This window comes from Calidris pugnax, unplaced genomic scaffold, assembly GCF_001431845.1.
Source record: "Calidris pugnax isolate Ruff unplaced genomic scaffold, ASM143184v1 scaffold55, whole genome shotgun sequence".
Lineage (NCBI taxonomy): Eukaryota > Metazoa > Chordata > Aves > Charadriiformes > Scolopacidae > Calidris > Calidris pugnax.
Window position 1 is genome coordinate 2842141 of NW_015090832.1, and position 16780 is coordinate 2858920.

Sequence of the window (16780 nt, forward strand, 5' to 3'; positions counted from 1 at the left end):
TTATTTGCAAGGTCCTTTTTCATACTATGAACGAGGGAAGTGTATTTGAAAAAAGCAAAACTCACTCCCCATTCTTTAATGTATTGCTGTTTCTGCAGCCTAAGTACTCTGGAAGATATTTAAATGAAAATCCATCCCTTTTCCCGCCACCCCCACCGAGTGCTGACCCTCATGGCAAAGGACTTTTGAGCAGAAAACTCAATCTTTTGCATATATGCAAATGCCCAGCGTGGTCACGCTGACAGCAGGTCAAATAGCCTTCAGTTATTTTTGCTAGACAGACAGTACATTTCACAGAACGTAGGCAGATTTTACTCTTAATTCATGTTACTGTCATCTGTGCTGCCTAAAATTGAGATTCAGGTATGTTCTGAGTTCCTACAACTCCTCTTGCTTCCCCTTAGCTTTTGGGAAAGCGTGGCACCTTGTTGCTGGTGCTAACGTCCTAGAATCAGCTTCTGCATAGAATCTAGCATTCTACAAATGCTGGAATAAAGCTGCAGATGATGAACCTCTAGACATTTGGCATGAAAAACAGAAGATAAGATTGTACCCCCTCATAAAAACAAAAAAGGCTCGACTGTGCCAGGTGCCCGACAGATTCTCCATGGCAGACACTCCCCCCCAACAAGTGAATAAATAAGACAAAGGACAAAGGTTTCCGAGCTGTGAGTTGGAAGTGAGAGGAGGTGCTCAAAGGATCTGATTGCTACCAGAATATTACACTTTAGGAACTAACATATGAGCCTTCATTTTCAATTATTGTTGTTACAAGAAACGCACAACGTTAAGGTGACAAAGTGCAAATATTTTAGCACAAATTGCTCTAACTAGGAAAAATATAAATCTCTTCCTGAACAAAGAAACTCAACAGCACTGAAGCCATTTGGAACAGAAAACATACACCCCAGCACATAGCATATTGTTTGAAAAGAATTTTTATAGTATTTTGCTGTAGAGTAAAAATATGCCACAACTCCTTTCTTTTTAGGTTCTTACATTGTACTTTTAATAATGTTACCTTTGCTTAACGGCGCCGCGTCACAGGCAATGGTCTGCCTTCCCCTCTATCCATAAACAGCACTTACTTATAAAACATCTCAGTGATTTACTGCCAAGGGACACCCCTGTGGCAGAGAAAAGGCAGGAATAACAAGCTGATAACGATTATGCCTTCAGCACACAGGTACATCTCTACAGCCTAAAGAGCACTTTAACAAGATAATATTACTTTTAGCTCAGGCCACCACGATCAGGTTTGGAGATTACTTCTTGGTCCAAGCAAGAGCATCTTTTACATTGAGACACAGGCAGAGACAAATGAGGACAGACAAACTATCCCCCACACTAACGAACCCGGGCTGATGAACCTATGAGCCTCTGCCAGCAGCCTGGGAGCCCTGAAAATTCAATATAAATCCCCGATGGTTGCAGCGTAACGTACCGCTATTCTACGAAGCACCCGTTTGCGCAGAGTTCAACTCCAACTCTTTTCCACTGAGGTATTTATTTCTGTGTGAAAAATCAGTAAATATTTGCTCTGCTGTGCCAGCTGGATGAGGGGAAAGCTCTAAACTGCCCAAGCCTTTCCTAGAGGGTAGGAGGCTGGCAGGAGGTGCGTACCCGGCGCTCGCACGCACAACGCTAACTGGAAGCAACAACTACTGAAAACGGCAGCAATAAGCACAAAACCCATTTCTGCTCCACGGATGTTATGTCAGGTATTGCAAAGGTCACTTTACAACTCTGGGGTTCCCGATTTCTTTAGGAGAGCAGGACAGGGAACAGAATCTAGCCGAGTTTTCACATCGCAAACTGAAACGGGTGCGAGTGCACTGTCAAGTGATTTAGAAGAAAAAGACTTTAATCTATGTGTCGAGGGATGGGAATCTGTGTTTACGAGAAACTTAGCACCCAAGCCCCTTCCCATCACCACAAGAGAAATTAAAGGATGCAACATAGTGATTTCTATACATTATAGAATGGAATTTGCAACACTTTACACCAGTACTTTAATCTACTGCAGGTCTGGGACAACCCCACAAAGCCATCTGGGCTGTGACACAGCAAGGGCGTCTGCTTTGTCCGAGTTGGCAAAGCACAGAGTTAATTGTCTATGAAAGAAAAACCCACCACAGTTACAGGCTTGCTTTCAGGCACAGTTTCTTTAGTGACAACGGGGTTCTTTCTGCCCAGGAAAAAAAATCATGTGGACTTTTTTGCAGAGGAATGTGTTATGAATATAAAAATAAACATTTTATCAAAATGACCTGTAGAACAGCAGGTGGAGAGATTTACTGCTATACTAAGTTAACAAATAATCCATCTGAGGAGAATAAAACCAACTGGGAAGAACTGGTTTTATCCATCTAGATACAGTAGTTCATACACAAGATAGCAGTATTTTGGTGCAGTATTTCTTCTCTTAAATGTGACATCCCACTCCTCTGCCTCACTCCCTCCTCTGTTAAAAATAGACAACTTTATGCCAACAGTTTATCTTCCTATTAAAAACATCACTAAAATAAATTTATCACTTGCAGGCTTTATCTTCAAAGCGGCGGGCTTCCTTGATACATAATCTAATCTTTCAAGCTCACCAAAGATTTTTGTCAAACTTCATTAATTGGCAAATCAACTTCTGGAGGTTTGGATCTCTCTGCAAGACCCACTTCCCTCCTCCTCCTTTTTCTCTCCCGCATAAACACTAGAAAACCTTCCAAAGTGCCACGGGGAAGAAACCGGGACGTTAAGGCTTTCAGATTTTGTTATCCTGTGAAGTTGTGGTCTCGCTTTAAGCCCCTTTCCAATAATTTAAAGGATTATTGGCAGCTAAAATGAGTATTTGTGGATCTTGAGTGAAATATATTGTAATAACAACTGTCAGTCTGATTGTGATGCTCAGGCCGTGTGCCTCTCCAGCAACATTTGAGCACTTCAGTATGGTCACAGCTACGGTCTATTTGAGTACTATTTCTAAAGTCATAAAATATTCCACTGCTTCATATTTTTTTAAAAGCCCAGCTTAAAAAAAAAAAAGAAAAAGAAAAAGAAAAGAAAAAGCTTTCAAGCTTTTTAGCTTATAAAACTAAAAAGCAAAAATAAGTTGAAAGGAGTTAGGAGTTGGAAGCATTTCCTTGGGTTTTTTTTCCCTCATTGCACTCAGCTGAATAACAAATAATTTAAATGGTGACTAAGTTTCTAACCCCTACCCAGTCCCACGGCCACAGCAACCTTCTGGGTCACAATCCAAAGCCTGGGGATATTTGAGGGTCTTTGCTGCTCCCCTGTGACACAGACACAAAGGGGGGTTCCCAAGGGTGAGTGAGATAATAAAGTCTCTGCTTCACTCCTGGCTTTGCCATGTCCAGGTGCTGTAACACACTGGGTCAGAAGCAGACAGAACAGGTGGTTAAAAAAAGAAAAGAAAATTCAATTTTCCAGCTCAACCAGTATGAACACGCACCGTAGTTGTGCAGACAGACACAAACACCATTACAGAACAGGTTTTGAGCTCCCATACTCCATCTGCTGGTTCTGCAACACTATTTAAGACATCCACACGTGTAGTTTTTTTTCCCCAAGCTGTGCAACACCCCTGCTCATCTGGGTAAATTGGCAAGCGTTACGCAAGAAGTCATGTTCACCTCAGGATTTCAGAATTCACTGGGGAAAAATAACAGGGTAAAATATTTATGACAAAATGTAAAACAACTAAACATGCAAGGAACAAAACTGTTCCTAAACATCTCACCAATATCTCAGGGTTAAAAGCATTAACATGAGGTTAAAAATGTAGCGCGCTCTTCCATTTGGCCCCTGCCTTGCTTTTGTTAGAGCTTCCAAGAAAGCCAATTAACGTGCATTTTATTCTTTGAAATGCTCAAAATTGGGCACTTTCGGTGTATAAACTCTAAACGTCTCTTATTATTTGAGTGCCTTTTAATGCAGACTTGTGTACATTAAAAATACATTTAAAAATGAAAGGCATTTCTGTTTCAGCTGTCTTTGGAAAAGCAAAAAGAGAAACATAAGCAGGAAGCAGCGTTTGTCCCGGGACAAATGGGCTCATGACTATGCAAATCCAGAGAGCTTAATAAACGCTTAACGAGGCTGGGGCTGCCACTTCACTCCCAGGAGGAGTTATGGTCTGTATGACACCCAGGAGGACAACAGGCACCTCCCTTGGGTGGCTCCTCAGTGGAAGTTCAATGCCCAACACATGCACCACAAGAATACACCCCCGGCATCACCCTTCCCAGTTTCCTCCCACTAACGGGGCTTTTCACGCTCGGATAAAGCGACATCTGGAAACGATCATCTCATCGCACCCTCAAAAAACCAACAGAAGCAGTAATAATATGGTAATAAGGGATGAAATTTTATGAAAGATGCCACTTAACTGAAGACTAAAAGACACCATGCAATTTAAATAAATTGCTTTTAGCAGGGGACCGAGTGACAATCAAGAAAAAATGCCTGGCCTATTTTTGCACATTGTGGGTCAGATTTTCAGCGGGTGGAAAAGGCAGCGCCAGTTTTGCACAAGCTAAGGATACAGTCCTGTGAAGTCACGTTTTTAGGACCACACTGGAGACACCCTTAAATTGAGGATGCCGAAATGAAGCTGCATAAGCAAAGAGGAAAGAAGATACTAACACATCAAGTACTACTTATTTTGCTTCTCTCCCTCATTCCTTAAATGAGCTGAAAAAGAGGAATCACACAATTATCTGTGTACAAGAAAATTCAAATAACATCACACTGTTCACAAAGATGAGAATTTAGTTCCCTGATTAACCTGGGGTGGGTTGGTAATGCAGAAGTTGGCATCATTTTGGTTGAGGTTCCCTGCACACCAGCTGTGTTCAGGCTCCAGTCTAGAAGATCTGAAACCATTAACATGGACCTGACTCTCCTGTTCTACAGACCTGCTTCTACAGAGCCTTCATGTCTGCCCAGAGTACTTCTAGTGGAAATACAGCCTGGAAAAACTACAAGAAGAAAGAAGTCAAACTGGTTTGTAGTCACTTAGAATTTCATTCAACCCCACTTTCACTCAGAAAGGCACTGGACACCCCCCAGGTGTTTTGCTGCCTCAAATCTACAGTGTCACTAAGTCAACCAGTGCTCAGGGATTTCCTTCAGCTCAACACAATGGGGTTTTTGTTGTTGCTGTTTTGATGTTTGCTGTGTTTTCAGATCTCCTTCCTTTTTTTGCCTCTTCAGATCAGGAACACTCAGGCTATTTAGGGTGAAACCTGGACAGAAATCATGAGTCAAGAAATATAAAAAAAAAAAACCCCAACCCCAGTGTCCTCAATTCAGCTGATGTGAAAATAAGTGCTAGGCAGGTTCATTTCTTTTGGAAGAAAGTCATGAGGTCCCATCACTCACGAGAACTATTCTTCATGGCATGAAAGCCTAATGCCTTTATGAAAGTTGTCACCTTACCGCCCAGCCTGCCCACTCAGAAAATAATGCTATCTTCAAACCACATTATAGAAAGCCATTAAATTAAACAGCAACACCACCAAGCAGATCAGTGTGATGTGGAAATGAATAACTAGGACTTCATCCTAATAAATAAAAATAAAAAAACATTTCCGGATAACAAACTGCCTTTGCAGATAAAAAAAATAAATCCCTAGAATTTAAATCCATCACGAGCAAAATCCCTCTGGAAAAAATCCAGACCAAAGCACTATTATGACTGCCTTTATATTCATAACTGTATTTATGCAGACTAAGATAAGGGCAATCAATCCACACGCCTTAGGACAAAAAGCTGATCTGCAGGGATCAGGATAAAGAAAATTCCTCACCATATGTACCACGGTTAAAGGCACTGGGGAAGATGCTTTGCAAGACTCCGGAATTTTCAGGCACTGGTCACTGCTAGAAACAAATATCAGATTTCTGGCATACTGATGTGCCCCAGCTGTGAATCCCTGCCTCTCCTCTGCACATCCGTGCTTCCCAACACACTGAATTCAGTGCCTCAACACTGGATGGACCATGGCCTCACACCAAACCAAGTAGCCTCAGCCCCAACAATCTGGCTTTTCAGGAGTCCTGGATTCAGTCTGTCACCCAAAGTGCAACAAAACACCCTGCTTCCCCTTTTCACCATTTCATTACCTCCATTTCTCCTCCCAAATCCCTTCTGTTCCACATAGGTCGTCTCAGTTGTTATATTCTAGACAACACAGCTGCTTCTTTTTTAAATTCTTTTCCAGTAACTAGTTCATAGATCTGATCTATCCTCTGTTCTTTGAAAGATATCTTCCCATTTCGACCACATTTCTACAGCCAATACATCCATAACTTGATAGTGATAGTTCCTCAAAGAGCTATCTTTGCCTGGAACACCCCTATACGGGCAACCAATGACACCTCTGCACCTTGAGGAAAAAAACAGAAATACATTTTGCTTCCAAAAGAGCGCTGTAGTTTCAGTTGAAGCATTGTCTGTGCTGTCCAGGAGGGCTAAAGGTTACATGTTGTGGGCTAAACACAAGTGGAAACCTGACAGGGAGAGACAAGAGGAGCGTACCACGCTACAGGCTCCCAGCCACAAAACGTGCCTGATCCAGAAATACTTCTTTTCTTTCAGCTGTTATTTAAAGGGTAGATCCTGCCTTTCTACTCTGCAAAAAATTAAAAAGGGGGGGGGGAACAAAAGGAAAAATCGAGACACATTTGTTATCTACTTAATTAATTGGGCAGGGAAAATCAACATCTTACACATGCAAAGGGGCTGAAGCTGTCAGGATGCGAAGCCCTATATTTCAACAACGCTGCCAGGCTGTTTCCAAGCACAAACTGGGGATTAAAAAGAAGGAATATCACATTTCTGTAACTCTCCTTTCTCTAGTTGACACGCCAAAGGCTATCGAGGTGGCATGAAAACAGAGTTTCAATCATCAAGCTAAGATGACTAAGTCACTAGAACAGGTACGAGTCCCACAGGTTTGTGGGATCCATGTACCCAAGCTCTGAGAGAAGATCCTTCCATCCTCAACAGCTCCCCTGCAGCACTCCCCGGCTCTTGGGAACAGGCACCAGCAAGAGAACCCCTGTATTTCATCCTGCTACACCAGCCTGTGACCCAGGGAGTTCAGCCAGAGACAAAAGAGAAGCCAAGCAGAACACGTGCTGGGGAAGCTTATCTGACCAGAGCTGAGAAAAGGGAGTTACAGCATCTACCCATCCAGAAGGCAAGAAACCCAGGGAAGGTTTTCCCTCACGGCTGATATTCCACAGAAAGTCACGCTGAGAGAGCTGGGGGGTTCAGTCTGGAGAAGAGAAGGCTCTGGGGAGACCTTAGAGCCCCTTCCACTGTCTGAAGGGGCTCCAGGAGAGATGGGGAGGGACTCTGGATCAGGGAGGGGAGCCGTAGGAAGAGGGGGGATGGTTTTAAACTGAAAGAGGGAAGACTGAGATTAGATATTGGGAAGAAAGTCTTTGCTGTGAGGGTGGTGAGAGCCTGGCCCAGGTTGCCCAGAGAAGCTGTGGCTGCCCCATCCCTGGAGGGGTTCAAGGCCAGGTTGGAGGGGGCTTGGAGCAACCTGGTGTGGTGGGAGGTGTCCCTGCCCAGGGCAGGGGGTGGGACTGGAGGATCTTTAAGGTCCCTTCCAACCCAAACCATTCTATGATTCTAAGTCTTTTCCAAAAGTAGGCAATCCTGCTAAAAAAGCATCTATTTTCCCAGCTGTCTACATTTAAAGGTCTAGAGGACAGTGGAACTAAGAGTTAAAATTTAACTAATATTAATAGGGAAATTAATGTATGTTTCGGGACATGGCTTAGAGCAACTCCAAGTTAAATTAGTCTGTGAAACAGTGACTCTAATAATACCTACACATCAGTTGTACAGAGCTCACTCTCTATTCACTTGATATGCCATTTGTGTAGTGCTTTGACTCATATCAATTTTTTTAATCAGATTTTCTTTTTTAAGCTGGAGAAAAAATAATGAAGGCAGCAGTATAGCAACTCCAAATCTTATTCTTCAACACCAACATGTGAATATTTCCTATTTAACAGGAAGCTATCATCTTAAAATCAAATCAGAATCTGTTTTTTGAATCTGTTGTAAAAACTTATACTAATTCAGCGCACAACAAAGTAACCTCCTAGTTGTTCAGTTTGTGCATTTCAAACCAGTACACAACTACAGCCTTTTTCTAACATTTGTAACAGAGCAACAGACAAAAACATTTCTAGAAAATATGAAAATGTAGTCTTAAAATGACAAAAAAAAAAAGGCAAAAGCTGCTTACTTCTTCTAAACTCCTCAGGATTTCATGGCAACAAAGTACCTTTTAATAATAACTAAAGGAAAAGATTTTCCAAGTACTTTGCAATATCGTATCAACCTCTGAACGTACCGTTTATTTGCATTTATATCAGCTACTATATCCTGACTATTTTTAAAAGGAGTATTGAATTCAGCTCCATTGTTCAAGGCTAGCTTTTATTTCCCTAGGCCAAGAACAAAATTGAGTATTGATCTTGAGAAGGACTCCTTTCTCCAGGAGCTGGATCCCATCCTGCTCCCGAACAGCCCAGTCTCCAGCAGCTTAAGAGGCTGGTTGCGTGGGAGCCACGTGGATTGTTTCATATGAGGCCAAACAGCCTCTTATCGTAAGCTTTTCTAAAAAGAACCATTGCTCACATGTTTTGGGAGGCCGGGGAGGGTTTACAGGGTTTCTCAGGACTTTCTCCCCTCCCATTTCTTACCAAGCACCAGTTCTCAGGCTGGAAGGTTTCCTGCTTCCCAGGTTCAGGGTCAAAAAACCCTCCCCATGAGTCACCTGTTGTCACCATCCAAAAAGGCAGAGAAACTGATGTTCAAGATAGCTTTTCCAGATACTATTTTAACAAGGTCTAAATGTTCTTTTTTTTTGAAAGTTTTATCTCTGTCCCTTTATTAATATTCATTTAAAAGTTATTCTTTGGCCTTGCCTTTCACACCAGTTTGTCCCACTAGAAGGCAAACATTTTTCAGATGAGATTCACCCCTCATTTGCAAGGTCTCTTTCCCATCCACCAGAGGAAATAAGGACTTTTCCCCTCTTCTCCCTTTCTGTGACAACTGGAGAAAGAAAAAAATCTAGGGGAATAGCAAATAAGCAGAGAGAAGAACACATGCCCCAGGCTTCCCAAATCACAGCTTTCCAAAGCACACTCGTTTGAAAGAAGGCCATGAAACAAGGATTTTGAAGGGCTCTGTTTAACCACTGAGCATGGGTAAAAAAATCCACACTCAAAAGACCAGCCCTGAACTATTAGGCATTACTGGGACTATGTTCAAACATACTACTCTTATCCCTGTTAATGCCCCCAACCTACTATTTTGGGGGTAAAAACGAATATGTTATATCTTCCTTTTCTTTAACCACCCCTCAACTCTGTGTCTGGTCTTAACCTCGTGCAATCTTTCTCTTTTCCCAATTCCCTGCTGAGCAGCTCTTCCCTCTGACTGACAGTTTACTGCTTTATGCCTCGAGGTCATTAAATCTTCTGCTGCCCCAAGTCACGACCTATCACAGTCTATGGAAAAAAAAACAAACAACCACAAAACAACAACAATAAAAAAAACCCCATAAAATCCAAAACAGCAACAACAACAACAAAAAGATTCATTTACAAAGGCAGGGTTTGACATATTTTCTGGCCGTTGGCTCTTTCTGGAAGGGGGCAAGCTGGGACTTAATTTTGAGTATCATTTCTAAAGATCAAATATAAACAAAGTCCTGTACTGCCGTCCTGTAGAAAACCAAAAGCCTCACCAGTGGGATAAGGATGCCTGGGCATATACTGTTTATAGAAATTTAGATAAGATATTATCCAGTTTAATAAAACTTCTTTGTGCTCATTTAGAGCAAGGCCTTTCATAATTAGTTTTTATGAGTTTTATATAATGAAAAACTTTTTTAAAGTCCGTGTAAAAAAAATCCATTCATTTTGATCAGAAATCTGAAAATCATGAATGATCTGGAGAAGAGTCACATCGTGGTGAAATGACTTCCCAAGCTCAGGCTGAGCCATTCTGGTCCTGCTTTTGCTCTGACACTTGGCCCACAGTCAAGAAGCTCACACCAGGCAACTGCAACTTCATAGGTGGACTTCTGCCGCTTGATTTGAAGTAGAAAGAAAAGCGTGGTCCTTCCTAAATCCTGCTCTAATTTTGAAATGAAAATAAAATATAAGAATCTCTTTGCAAAGTGTGCCTAAATTGAAGGCTATGCCTGTAGTTCCTCAGCCTCTCAGCACACAATTACACAACGTCGATGTGAAAAGACAATTATGGCTCCACCAATTCCTTGCAATTTAAATAAGTAAATACTACTTCTCCAGTGTAGGTGATGCTCCTTACTATTACTTCCACAGTCAATTTTGTTATCTTTATTAGTAAGCCTAATAAACACAGTACCAAGACTAAACAATCCAGTAAAACAGGATTACTCCAGTCACCTACTGGTTGCATACAAACGTGTAGGAGTTTGGATTACTTCCCTCTCGCTAAGAAAAAGCAATGACAATGAAAAGAACCAAAAAAAAAATCACTTGAAAAAAAGCAGCATCACCCATCCCTCGACTACTAAAAAAACCCCTCAGTTTTCATTGATGTCATTTGTGAGGTACTCAGAAAAACCAAGGAAGAAGTGCTGTGTTCTTGGTTCAGCATGATTTTCAAAATCTTTACCTTGGAAGTTTTGTATAATTATCCTTGAAATAGAGTATTTTGAAGGAGTTCCACAACATACGGGAAGTGGAATAATGCCTATCATTTCAGTTGGCATTTTGTGGAAGTTGTACATCTTTAGATATCGGATAAGCCTCTCCCTCCCTTCCACTCCGTGCTTAGATCAAGATCATTACAATTTTCTCCCACCCAATGCCCTAAAACAAAACATAAATGCCATTACCATCAATCTCAACAAGCTCTGTATGACAACTAACATTAACAAAACGACCTGCTCCAGTTAGATTTTCATTAGTAAATTAGGATGGAAAATAGTGAGTGGCACAGCTTAGCCAATTTGAACAAATTATCTACGTCATCTTTCAGGGTGTCAGTCGATACCTATGGCTGAGCAAGGAAACTCAGCAATTTGGGATCCAGTACAAGACATCATTAAGCACAAAGCCAACATCCTTTTTTTTCACCCCTGAATTAAGCTAAAGCAAGCATTCTTTACAGGTAACAGAAAAGTTTGCAAGTTTGGGTCCTGGTAGATAGCAAACTATCCATGAGCCAGCGATGGGCCCTGGTGGCCCTTGGCCAGTGGGGTCCCGGGCTGCGTAGGGAAGAGTGTGGCCAGTGGGTGGAGGGAGGTCATTCTCCCCCTCTGCTCGGCACTGGGGAGGCCACAACTGGGATTCTGTGTCCAGTTCTGGGCTCCCCAGTTCCAGAGAGACAGAGAACTGCTGGAGAGAGTCCAGCGTAGGGCAACCAAGATGATGGAGGGATTGGAGAGAGTCCAGCATAGGGCAACAAAGATGATGGAGGGGTTGGAGCATCTCCCTGAGGAGGAAAGGCTGAGAGAGCTGGGACTCTTCAGCCTGGAGAAGAGACGGTTGAGGGGAGACCTTATTAATGCTGACAACTGTCTAAAGGGTGGGTTGAAGGAGGATGGAGCCGGACTCTTTTCAGTGGTTCCCAGTGACAGGACGAGGGGCAACGGGCACAAGTTGGAACATGGGAAGTTCCACTCAAATCTGAGGAAAAATTTCTTTTGGGTGAGGGTGGCAGAGCCCTGGAACAGGCTGCCCAGAGAGGGTGTGGAGTCCCCTTCTCTGGAGATCTTCAACACCCGCCTGGATGCCGTCCTGAGTGATGTGCTTTGGGCAACCCTGCTTCACCAGGGGAGTTGGACCAGATGATCTCTAGTGGTTTCTTCCAACTCTGACAATTCTGTGATTCCATGATTTGGCTGCTGCAGAGAACGTGCCTGCAAAGCCCCAGAGCACGGACTTACACACCAAATCCCAGCACGTCATACTCCCATGTGCAAACACACAGCCCCAGCCCAGGCCTGCAGTTCTTTCTGCTGAGGATTAAAGGGTTTGACCACACTGGTGAAGGAGGAGACAGCCACAAGACAAGTAGCAGAGTATGTGCCAGTTTCTCAAACAGTCCAGGACATCACCCGTGTCACTTCATGTTTTCTACTGAGCTGCAGAAAAGCCTCCAGACATCTGTTTTCTACCAATGGACAGTGCTGAATACAGCAAGCCCCTCCATGCCACATCCTCGTGCTCAGATATATTTTTTTTAAACAATTCTTCTCAAAGAGACACTAAATTTTCACTGATTTATAACTTGCGAAATACAGGAAGGAAGGAAGGGTGTGCCCCCCTGCCCCATTTTCACTGATTTATAACTTGTGAAATACAGGAAGGAAGGAAGGAAGGGTGTGCCCCCCTGCCCCACAATGCACTCAACCTGCCAGGCTTCATCTCTTGGCAGAGGAAGAGGATGTTCACGCCGTGGCAGTGGGTGAGGAACGGTCCCATCGCACCGCTTAATCCCACCCCAGGATGGCATTTGGCTGCTCTTGATGCCCTCTCCACACTTCAGACTTGTTATTCGGTTAGAAAGTACAACTGGAACCAGAATGCTTTTGTTTAAGCTCTCCACTATTTAAATCCACCTGCTGTAAACCCCTAATTTGTGGGGAGGGAAGGGAGGTTGCAGAAAAAGGAGAGCAGCCTTTTTGTCTCTGGCCTTTGTTCACGCCACAGTGAGGACCTTGTAAAAATTGCAAAAATGCAAACCTTGAGAAGACAGCTGTGTGGGGGGAAAAATCCGCTAGGTAAAAACTGCTTTGCTCATCCCCTTGCAAGGCACAGAGCTTGATTTCCCTTAATGGCTAATGATTAATGTATGAAAACAGGATGAATAGCCAATATATCTGAAACATGAGGAACATGATCCTTCAGGTTTTCCTGGAAAGGCCAATTTGGCTTAGAAAGAAGATAGAATTTTCCTGTCCCTGGATCAAAATTGATCTGTTCCAATATGAAAGACAAAGGGGAGACGCTGTACGGTCTTTGAACAGGTTTCTTCATCAGAAGTGAGGAGGAGAATGAGTTCCACCAAACTGAACACAAAAATGTATTTTAAAAACTGAATGCTTACTGCTTCACCACACTGCACTCATCAGTCGATAGCGCTGTCGGGTCATTAATAACCAATGCTCAACCATTACCCAAGAACAACACAGATATCGTTACGCACTTACAGGGTGAAAATTTTATGATAGCCAAGTCTTAAGAACAGCCTGCCTACAGTAGAAGTGCTCTGCAAGCTCTCATCTGCTGGCCCCTCTCAACAGAAAGCAGCCAGACGCTGGAGCAGAAAGTTTGCTTACGCTACATGCATAAAAACAACCGTCTCTTGAACACTTGCCTATGGAATAAAAAGCAGAATATTCCAGGATCTATCATCATGTCAACTCAGATCACTGACGAAGCACGGCTACAATGAGGGTGTGTGAGGAGCATTTGTTAGTAAGAGAACCAAAGTGTCTCTACCATATGATAAAGCAGCAGAAACCCTACCTGCACATTTTGTCCTGGTTGTGAGCGGTGGTCCAGGGGGCCCTGTGCCTCCTTCTCCGGGGCGTGTGAGCAGCACTCGGATCTCATACTCCACGTCAGGATCCAAATGCCACAGTTTGTAATTAGGAGAGTCTACAATGTGCGTTTCTGCCCAGTTCCCAGTGGTCGTCCGATACTCCACCTCTTTCAGGATGATGGGCCCGTCTCCGATGATGGAGTTGGCGTTGGGTTTGATCCACAGGTAGGTGGCTCCGACAGCCAGCAGCTCCGGAGGGGCGATAGGGGTTGGGGGTTCTGTAGACAAAAAGAAATCATGAGAGGCCTGAGACAATTTTGTCAAAAGGATCAAATTTCCACTGTTTAGCAACGCTGTCCCAACATCTTTTGTGGCACAGGCACAGTCTCTCCTGCCATTTACCAAATCTTTCATAATAATTTAATCTGTATTTAAGCTGTTACTGAAAGAATTCGGCTTCTTTTATTTACACTAATACTTCACCCCCCTCACACCGGGGTAGTATTACTGATCCACAAACACCTGCAAAAATACAGTAACCACAAAGCAACTTCTGTTTAAAATATAAATACAAAAGTCGCTTTCAAAGATCAGAAGGTTTATACTTATTTTCTCCTTTAAGCTTATGAGCAATAGCAGTTAATATCATCTTGGAGGATGAGGGGGGAAAGAAATCTTAAATGAAGAAGACCGAGTGCGCTCAGCACACACCTTTTGTGAAAAGGCTCTGGTACAAAAGCTGTTCTTCTGCCCTGTGACCCCACGTGGCAGAACGTCACAGCCATCAGTCATGGTACCGTGGGGCAGCCAAAGCATAACGCTTAACAGGACACAATCAGCAGTGAGTGAACAACTCAAATCACTTGCTCACTGTGTGATTTTACCAAGCCAAATAAAGACTAAAAATAAGATATTTTTTTTTAATCCAATCACTACTGGCTGGCTGGGAAAATATTAGCAAATTTAAACAGTAGGGACCTTCCCATGGCCAATGATAGCAGTACTCTGGATGCTGCTAGAACTGACTCTAACCAGGGCCCTTGGTAGCTCAGAACTAAGAAAAGCTCTAAGGCACCAGTGAATCAACACCTCCTGTCAAGTCTCACTGCAAAGTTTGCTTAACTCTTCCTTAGCTAAGGTGCTTGAGCACAGGACTTGGTGAGTGCTGAGATGTCTGAAAAGCACCATGAGGAGGCAGGAACCCGGCCACCAAATATCACCTCTGAGATAAAAAGAAAAGCAAGGCAATCAAAGACATCTCAGCAGCACCCTTTGATGGAAACTACAAAAAAAGTCTACAGGGCTCTGCCTGCCTGATTTTTATCCCCCCCCCCCCTCCATCAGTGTATAAATAACACTCACATATTGGAAGCTGCATGAATAGCATATGCCTTGTGGTTTTGAAAACCTGAGCTGAACTGTGCAAGATTATGAGCAATTTCTTTAATCTCATCTTGCTTTCCCTCTGTCACACTCTAACGTGATTTGCCCTCAGCCCAGAGGACACAAACTCTATTCTCTTGTGAAAATAAGGTAACATAAAGGGCACCTCTGTCTCAGAAAAAGAAACCTATAAATGATACAGCCTGCCATTCATTTTAGAGTTCTGTGGGAGTAATTCTAAACCCCTCTTAAAAGTGATTCCTCAAAACCCCAGAGAACTGGAAGACTCCAGGACCCCCAGAAACGTGGAAGAAAGGAGTGTGAGCAGCACATGTTGGGAGGAAGATGGGACTCTCCCCTCTGGAGAAGTCTTGCAGGTTAACATCTGCTCAGCGAAGAGAAACAAACGCACAGAAACCATTATTATACCAAATGATCAACTGAAATGTTACTTAATTTCATTTCCTCTGGCTAACTAATTACAACGAACCATGCTATCTCCTTGAGATCGACTGCAGCAGTTGTGCATCGTACCTCTGGAAAAATAAAAAAAGCAATTTGAATTTTAATTGTAGCAGGTATCCAACAGGAACAAAAAATAGTATCATGAGCTAAGTCTTTTGTGGAATGTTTGTTTCTGCTTTTATTTTGCACTGTTCCCCTAACTCCTGCCACAATCTTTTTCAGATATGAAATGTCAGACTGATTATGCTTTGACTCAGGTTACTTCTCCAAGAAATTTGCCTTCAAGAAATGCGTGTAGACACGTTTTCATTTAAAAAGTCAAATTATTAGAAATCACAGTTTATTACTTGTTTCTTGGTGCAAGACAATTAAAAGATAGACTTAGTGATTTTTATTCCCAAGGCAAAAATGACATCTTACAAGTCACATCATAGCCGAACATAAGACAAATGAAATATTAAACTCCATTCTCCTGGGCTGGAGTCTTCAATAGCAACACGATCCACGTTACTCTGGGATTTGATTGCAAGATAGAAGACATTTACAGGACTGAGCTTAATTAATAGAGCAGTTTGTCCTGCTAAACAGACATGAAAGTCTTGTCTAGCAAGCTTACAAACTACTATTGCCAATCTGATTTAAGCTGACACCCAGCTTTACTGTCTTCTCTCCTTATTTTAGGCCAAATCTAAACACACACACACCCCCAAAAATAAGTAATGGTGGTTTTCCCTTTCTTCTCCCCTGTTAATTTTTCCCTAAGTACCAAATGAAAAACAGTTGCCACAGAATATCAGAAAATTAGGAGTTTAAACTGTTGCTGCGATTTTCCCAATTTAAGGAATTAAGGTAAACAGCCTTTATAGCAGTTATTCAAGGCCCAATCTCACTCGCTGAAAATAATGAGTTCTTTCCTACTGGCACCAACTGGACAAAACGCAGGTTTTTAAATATCACTCTGTGCCAAATAACTGTGGATGATCTAAACAAGTTACCCTTTATTTAGCAAAACCAGCACATAAATAAGGCCCATTTTTTTGCCCTTTGTAACTAAACACACTTGTCAGTTCCAGATGACCAGCCTGATGTTATGAGCTCACTATTTTTTAATTAAAATCTCCGTGTGATCTTGATTAAATAAACTTGGTGACAGATTGGCCTTGTACACCCATAATTGTGATCACCCATATTTAAAGGCCCATTTGGTCCTGCCAGTCGTTTATATTGCAGGCTTTGTCCAGCCCGTTGCTCCCTTTCAGCCACTGTCCCTCCTCCTGTGGGCACAGAGGAGAAAGCCACAGGCTCCCCAGGAACAGGGACACTGGGAAACCAGATCACTCC

At 42.7% G+C, this 16780-nt stretch overlaps 1 protein-coding gene across 8 annotated transcripts in view; it reads right to left on the reverse strand.

Annotated features, from left to right (window-relative positions):
* The window catches only part of PTPRT (protein tyrosine phosphatase, receptor type, T), a 481241-nt gene that overhangs the window by 226771 nt on the left and 237690 nt on the right, over positions 1-16780 (reverse strand). For all 8 annotated transcript variants that reach the window (XM_014941276.1, XM_014941273.1, XM_014941274.1 and 5 more), the window contains exon 7: positions 13576-13869. In XM_014941276.1, the coding sequence (XP_014796762.1) occupies positions 13576-13869 (294 nt within the window). The remainder of the gene's footprint in view (positions 1-13575; positions 13870-16780) is intronic.